The sequence below is a fragment of the Poecilia formosa genome, unplaced genomic scaffold, assembly GCF_000485575.1.
Source record: "Poecilia formosa unplaced genomic scaffold, Poecilia_formosa-5.1.2 Scaffold75, whole genome shotgun sequence".
Taxonomy (NCBI): Eukaryota; Metazoa; Chordata; class Actinopteri; order Cyprinodontiformes; family Poeciliidae; genus Poecilia; species Poecilia formosa.
The window spans coordinates 401,585-409,969 of NW_006800014.1; the positions used below are offsets into that span (position 1 = coordinate 401,585).

General features: G+C 40.0%; 1 protein-coding gene across 1 annotated transcript in view; it reads left to right on the plus strand.

Moving 5' to 3' along the window:
• The window catches only part of cdk19 (cyclin dependent kinase 19), a 54,663-nt gene extending 46,630 nt beyond the window's left edge, over positions 1-8,033 (plus strand). The window contains exon 13 of the mRNA XM_007556016.2: positions 2,327-8,033. Within this exon, the coding sequence (XP_007556078.1) occupies positions 2,327-2,452 (126 nt within the window). The 3' untranslated portion in view covers positions 2,453-8,033. The remainder of the gene's footprint in view (positions 1-2,326) is intronic.
• The last annotated feature ends 352 nt before the right edge of the window (positions 8,034-8,385 follow it).

Genomic DNA, 8,385 nt, shown 5'->3' on the forward strand with positions numbered 1-8,385 from the left:
TACCTGCTATCTGATCCTCCGTATGTCTTTTACTGCAGTGAGCCTCGATGTAGCCAAACTCCTCCAGTATCTCATTGTTTTTATGTCGTATTAGCTTCGTTGTGTTGATGCATTTTGACGTGCTTCAATTTTCCGCCGCAACACGCAAACTTCCCCATTCACTCAGTGGTTATAGTTCCACGTCGCTTAGGATTTGTTGCTGCGCGTTTGCGCAGAGTGAAGGAAAGAGGAGACCAGCTGCACAGGCAGGTTGGAAATGAGATGATCGGTATCGGCAACAAGAGCCAATGATCACCTATCACCGATCATGCACTTTTTCACGAAAATCGGCCCGATTGTGATCGGTGACCGATCGATCGGCACACCTCTAATATATATCCTTTGTTTTTGTGTTTTTGAATACATTTATTAGCTTTTTGAACTGATGTGAAATTCATTTTTTCCCCCACACACAGTTTACGTCAGCTGTTAGTAAATTACAACACTCTGCTCCTCCTGGCATTGTTTATGCTAGTCAGCAAAAAAATGTCAGCAAAAGTTGAGTGAAAATGCCAGAGTCAGTTATTGTTCAATAATAATTAAATACATTTTTTGAAAATATAAACTTATGCCAAGTCTTTATGTATACATAATCACAAATAAAATACTTTGACCTTTTACACCTATAAATTAACAAAAGTAGGAAAAAACTAACACTACTGCTATAACTAATCAAAACTAAACTGAAACTAAACAAGACTTAACTATGAAAAACCAGCAATAAAAACAAACTGAATTAGTCAAACAAAAAGTCACATAAAAAAATAACAACTAAACTGTAGTGGAAAAACCCAAAACTATTCTAACCCTGCTAACAACTATACCTTTCAGTGTAAAAGCCACTGAGTGAAGACATGAGGTTGTGATTGGTTTGCAGCCTCGCTTTGACTCAGCAGACAGCAGCAGCTGCTGATTGGAGCATTTCGCAGTGTCCTCCTGACAGCACTGATGAGAAATCACTGTTGTTCACTCGGGCGTCTGCTGTATCGCTGGCCTGGCCCTTATCACTGCGTCAATGAGACCAGAGATCTGGGAGGGAGCAGCGACATCTAGGCAGAAGTTTGCTGAGCTGAAATGAAGAAAACAAACCTCGATGAAAGGTTGCTGAGGCAATGCCACTGTGATAAATAAGCCGGAGACAGCTCATATCATTAGAAACAGTGTAAACATCCCATCAAGAGGAGAAGTTTTGGGTTTTTATCAGTCTTCCCGGTCCAAGAAGTGATCTCTCCAAAGTGGCAGGCAGAATGTGAGCAAGAAGGAAAATCTGATTCAGTACTGCCTTGTTCAGGAAAGAAATCTGGGATTCATTTCATAAAAATTCACCAGAAGAATGACTGAACTAACTCTGAGATTTTATTTCGTTTTAAGTTCTCTTTTTGACGTGGTCGCCTTGATCAAGTTGTCCACATTTAAAACTCGAAACATGTTGACACAGCAGGAGAGCACTGGCTCTGCTTTCAACACGTCAAAGCAACATCTGGTTCTCATCACGCCTCTGATCATATTCTAAGTCCCAACAAATACCTTCTACCACCTTGACCTCACAAGGCTTCCTACCCAAAGCGTAGAACGTTGTTCTTCTGTCCGACTGGGAGCCATGTTTCTACACTCTGCAAGGAATCAAGGTTGGAAAGGCCAAAGGAAGTCATGAATCATTTCATCCTGACTTCACTCAGGAAGAATAGAAATATTTAAAACTCATTGTTGATAAATCAGTAAAACATCTTTTGGTGTTTTATGGAGCCTAGCTACATCCAGTCAGATGCAGAAAAAATAATATTTTAGTGAACAGCACAATGAATACAGTCAGAGCTACAGTGGAATCAAAGAATAGAATAGAAACAGCCTTTGCTATCAGACAGTGAGGAAAGTCAGGTGTTATAGTTGCATCAAGATATAATAATCAAAAGTGTTAGAAATATATACAGCTCTGGAAAAAATTAAGAGATCACTTGTAGTTAGCAGTTTCTTTGATTTGACTTTTTATAGGTATACGCTTGACTAAAATGAACATTATTTTATTCTATGAACTACTGACAGCATGCCTCCAAAATTTAAGCAAAAGCTTTTTTATTTATTTGCAGAAAATGAGAAATGTTCAAAATAATGAAAAAGCTGCAGTGCTTTTTAATGTATATTCCAGGCGGATAATACAGACTATCTGTCGGTATTGGTTGGAGCACACAGGCCTGTGGAATGTCATGAAGATATATATATATCTTTGAAACCACAGTGGAATGTATTTACAGTTGTTCTGACACCATTTTTCTCTTCACCATCACAGCACTCCAGCTCCCGGCTCGGTTACCAAAGCAACGTCCAAGGGTCCACTCAGTCACAAAGCACCATGGGATACTCGTCATCATCCCAGCAGAGCTCCCAGTACTCCCATCAGACGCACCGCTACTAGGAGCCGTGGAACCGCCTCCAGAACCCCTCCTCCACCTGACCCTTCACACCCCGCTTCTGGAACCAGCAGAGGATGCAACTCCTCATCTTTAACCGACACCCAGCAGCCTTCCTCGCCTCGGTCAGACCCCTAATCTTAGGTGACGTCATTCCAACTTGGCCTTCCTCCATTTGAAGCTGCTCTCATCTGTCATCTTGTTGTCTGAAACATGAAGGCAAACACAAATAGGAACCATAAGAAAAAAGACAGGTTCTGCCTTGTGGGGTGAAACTAAAGGAAACTAAATGCAAAAGGGATGTGAAGGCATCACGCAAACTGAGAATTATGGCACTTATAAATGCAAAGTTCCTCAGCAGGAAGACTTGCAGCTGTGTTCATATATGTATATTATATAGCACCTTTTTCTATTTGATTCTTTTTTGTTTTGTTCTCTTGCTCGTTTGCTAGACGTTTGGAGTTTACCTTGATAGTTGATGTCACTCGAAATATTGTTACACATGGGAGCAGCAGGATGCAATGAAACGGTGGAGGAGCAGACCTTCATCCTCGTCTCCGTCGTCCAATCAGAAGGAAAGGAGCGTTGGAGTTAACCCTGTCCGCCTAAATTCAACCATGACCCAGAGACTCCTGTTCCCACACAGCAGGGGGGGAACGTCAGCTGTTGAGCTGATGTCAGTGCAGGGAAATATTAAAGCGCAGTTTATTGGAAGCTTTGTAATATAGACTTTGTATATTTAGATCCAATTCATCTCAACCTGGATTTGGAAAGCGAGAGAAGCAGTCGTCTTTATAGAGCGCCACCTTCTGGAGGTTCCAATCAGCCCACCGCTTTTTGCCGACGACCAGACTCTCCCTGTTTGTGCCGGTGGAAACTTTGCTCTGATATCCATCTTTTCTCGGACCATCAGAACTTTGAAGGTCTTTTTTAAACTAGTATTTTAAACACAGATGTAACGTGCGCATTACGTACAGGGCAGCTAAAATTACCCTGCCTTCCCCCCGAAATATGATTCTTGAGCCTGTTACTGCCTAATGTCAGATTTTTTATTTTATTTTTATTTTTTAAGGTTTAATTATTATTACCAAATGTGTGTGAGAGTGTGTGTGCATGTATGAATTTTTATTTGCATGTTTTCTCAAACTTACCAGAATTGCACTGAGCGCTGAACCCATCTGCAACGAGCTGGAACAAACGCTGGGTGAGTTTTTGTCACCTAAACTTTTGCCTTTTTTTCTGGGACAAATTTGCCAAAATATGACAAACAGTTGTTTGGCAATAGCCTCATTTGGCCACATTTAGAGATAAAGGGTGCGTTCTTTACTACCACTAATATGTTCAGTCTTTTAAGCTTATTAACACTATGAATGCCACATTAGTTTTTAATTAATTAAATTTTGGATTTATTCTGGCTTTTTACAGGGCCAAAATCATACAGTGCACATGTGCATGCACCCCACTGGTACTTAGATTAAGTATGTCTTTTTAGCAAGTTGCATATAAACCACATGATTTGTTTTGCCAGCAGCAGCTTTTTTCGTAACTCACTCTTCCTACCAGAATCGGTCCAAATTACTGAAAGTTGTGGATTTTCAAGCACAGAGCTGGATTATGAGCATAATCCAAACATTTTCCACATGTTTAAGATCAGGATTGTCCAGATGTATTTATCTGCTTGATGTGTGATCTGTTCAGCATGTTGAATATTTGATGCAGTTGAATTTGTTATGCTTGTCATTTAAAAATCATCAGGGAAAAACAGATCATGACAGGATGTTTTTGACGCTGTCAGTCAAAATGATGGAGACTGAGAAAGTCTAAACACTCCTCTGCCTGAGAGATCTGGGAGATGACCCATGTCTGTACCCGCCCCCTCAGCCAGTGAACCAACCAGTAGCCGAATGCTAATCAAGTCTCGTCTGGCCGGCACAGAATGGAACCATATCTCTTGATAAGAGAAGCTAAAACTGTGCCACTAGAAGAGTTCTGGGTAGGATATATTTGCAAAGTAAATTTAGTCTATTTTTAAAATTTTATTATTTGAGTCTGTATACTCCAGTTAACAATTAATTGATCAGCCTTAAAACTGAACTATCAGATTTTCTTGTGGTTTTTCTGCAACTTTCTGACAGACATTAAGCCAAATATTAGTTTGGGTGTATGTTTATGTTTGATCTAGCATGTATAATTTTGATGCTGTGTGGAATATGTAAAAGTTGTTCATCAAATTCCTGTTTTTAATATTAATAGAACACGTCTGTATCAGCGCTCCTTCGCTTTTGGCTTTTCCCTTTAGGGGGCGCCACGGCAAATGTTCTGCATCGCCGCTCTCACCAACCAGAGAGTGTAGGCCAACCAATGTCCATAACACTACACAACCCCAAACAGAACAGTTACAGTCCAAAATTAATATGACATCATTAGACCTGCTGAGTTTATGTCAACTTCAGATTGGCCCTGTAGATGATTTGCATTTCATAATTATCTGGAGTCCAGATTTGAGAAAACCTGTGCGTGGAAACAAGGAGCTCTGATGTAGAGCGTTTCCTCCTCTCTTATTTTTCCCTTAATCTTCCAGATTAAAACAGTTCGTCTTGGACCAATTATTTGTGCTGTTGGGAAGAAGCAGAAGATTATTCTTCAGTTCAGAAATTTATTTAAGAGTAATTTTGCCACACATTTTTGTTCCATGAAGTTAATAGAAGTAAGGATTCATATCCGACAAGCTCTCCTAATGTCACACTGCTGCCTTCCTGTCTGCTTGAGGTCTGAGCTTTGACTGGACCATTGCAAACCTGACTGAAGTTGACCCCCTCCACTTTCTTCAAATCAAACGAATTTGGTGTCAAACGTTTATGCAGCAGATATTTTTGTTTGTTTGTTTTTTTTTGTTTTTTTTTGAAGATATGAAGGATTTACATCGTTGAAAGGTCAACCAATCCTACCTCACACTAACCAAATAAGAACAAAATTGGTCAATGATTTGTGCTACATTTGTAATGGTTTATGCTGCTGAAAAGGTTTTTTGTGCCATTATAATTTTGTAAATGGGGCTGATTGACTTTTTTTTTTTTCTTTTTTTTTCTTTTTTTGGCTTAGCCCAACTTTATTTGAGAATGGTTGGACAGGAAAGTTGGTACTGAATGAGGGGGAATACATGCAGCTAAGGTCATCAGACCAGGAATCAAACCTGCGACGGCCACTTCCAGGACTAACGCCTCCATATGTGGGTGGTGCTCTACCCCTGCACCACCACAGCACCTAACCTTTAAATTTTAAAAACAATATCTTCATATCTTCATAACAAAAGCAGCACAAACGTAGCAGAGTTGACCAGTTTTGTCTCTTGCAACTTTCATTAACGTCTTAAAAATGATAAAGGCAGAAACACACATTTTTGCTGTACAGGCATTTGACACCGGTTTGATTTGGTTTGAATAAGGTTACGTTGGGGAGAGAGCGTGTTAACTCCACTCAGGTCCATTTTTCTTAGATTCCTTGCAGACAGGCCTGACATTATACTTGTTCCTCTTTGTTGTGATCTTCATGATGCATTTCTGTGTGTTTCTAGTGTTTTCGCTTTTGTTGTCAGGCCATAATGAGCTCACTACATTAAATTAGCGAAACACATTTAGGAATCAGTTAGATATGAAATCACCCTTGGTGTTTTTCTACTCCTATATTTGCTGTTTATTGACTGAACATTATGAACAATGAAAGAATAGATAATCTCCTTCATCCTTATTGGTCCCGGCTGGTCATGTGATCAGTCGTAATCCAGGCTGTATTAAAGAACGCACCCAGTGGGTCAATTAGCTGTGTTTGTGTTTGTCTTCACACAGGCTTTAACCAACAAAGACTTTTTTTTTAATTTGCCTGTGATAGCATTAGTAAAACACTGACATCTGGTGGCTGAAAGTAGAACTAAACCCTCTGCTTTCAATTTGCAGGTCTTGATTTGTGGAGGCAGGACAATAACCGGTAAACAACTGAAGTAAAAACAGGACAAACTTTTAGATGAATAAAACAGTTTAACAGAATTATGACCCACCAATTAGATCCTAAATTCTATTTCACACATAATCTTGATATACACATTGCCATATGGCATCTGTAAAGTTGTCTTCCTAACCTTTATTTTTGTACTTTTAGTTTTTTTTTGGCTGAGATTTCTTAGCATTCAAGCAGAAACTGGAAGTTTAGTTTTTCTCTGTGAAGTCTGTGTGGTTGAGTTATTTTGTACAATGTGTTTTTGTGTGTGTTATGGCATTTTGGCAGACAGGGGCCGAATGGGGAGGGGGGTGGGGTCAGGGTTGGGTTGTACACGACGCCGTGGATCAAAACCAGCAGCTATAGTTGAAGGTTTTCCTCCTCCCTTCAGCATGCATATGAGAAGGGAGCTGCAGCAAAGACACCTGAAGACACTTTGTTGTACATTTCTCTCTCCACAAGAAGTGAGGTGTCACAAGTATTAACTGAGCTCTAGGCACGAGTGAGTGGCAGGTCACTGTCAAACTACTCCTATGCAAACAAACCCCAGACTAAAGCTTTCACCCGTGCTTAGCTTCTGCGATGATGACTGCAGCACACACAGTGCTCCTACTTTTGTTCACTTCCTTTAAAATGTATGTTAAATGTTCTATTGTAAAAAAAAATGCATATATATCAATATTATACTATCATATTTATTATTTCCATGCATCTACATCCAGCGGACTTTCCTCTGCCTTAACAAAGACAGCTATAGAAATGAACCCGGCATGTTTTTAAGCAGTAGCCTACTTTTCCTCCACCAGCACGTGGATATGGGCTATGGATGCACTGATTGCAGATTTTTGGCCGATCACCGATCCTTAAAAAGCCTGACCTGCTGATTCTAATTAGGCCATTTTTTTTGTCTGAAATGTTGCTAAGTTGGCAACAGTGGGTTGACTATGATTAACCGTACACATGTAGATGTGAGCTGGTGGGCGGGTCTATCAGTCCCGCCCACCAGCTGGGCTGATTTCCAGACCTTTGCTGAGGTCGATAAGATCAGTGGAAAAGATCAGCTTCACATCAGCCGATCACTGATGTCCCAAAGTTAATTAAATTTATTGGCCGGCCAATTTATCAGTGCACCCATAATATGGGCCCCATGTGGGTGTTGGTCAGGCAGGTTGATTTGGGCTCTGTGTAGGGTCCATTTGGGTTGTTTTATGAACGCCTTCTAGTCTGACCCAGTTGGGAAGCAGGGATAGCTCCTAGCTGGGTCAGTCTGTTAATACCTGCCAGAAACTGCAGGGCTCTTGTGGGCCCAGATTTCCATCAAACGTCTACAGAACATTGATATTGGACCATGGTACAGTTTTTGCAAAAACATTCATACTCATTCATGCATTTCAACTTTTGAAAAACGTTATGTGCACACAATCCTCAAGTTGTCTTTTGGGGATTTTATGTGATAAACCAAAACTCAGTAGTTCATGATGGAGGTAGGCACCAAAAAACTCTGGGGATTAAATTCTACATTGAGCTTTAGGTTGTTGCATATCGATCAGATTCTGATCTATTGATTTTAAACTTGCAAACCTGACATTGTAATGAAAACCCATTTGTACTGTAGTTTTGCTACTACAGTACAAATGATCTGACCACCAGACACACAGGTGTAGACAAAGGATCAAGGGATGTTTTGAAGACCTTTTATCATTTTCTTTCAACTCCACAATTTAAAATTACCTTGTGTTGGTCTGTCCTAATAAAATTCACTGAAGTTTGTGGGAGTAACACAACAAACTGAAAAAAAAATTGAGTATGAATATTTTTACAGGCACTGTCACCTGTAGTTATCCCCCATTTAAAAGTAAGAGTGCAATATTTCTTGTGAGTTACCTCAGAAAGTGAACCAGTCATTTTATAGAGACTCATTAGGCATAGAGCAAAATTCTTCAAG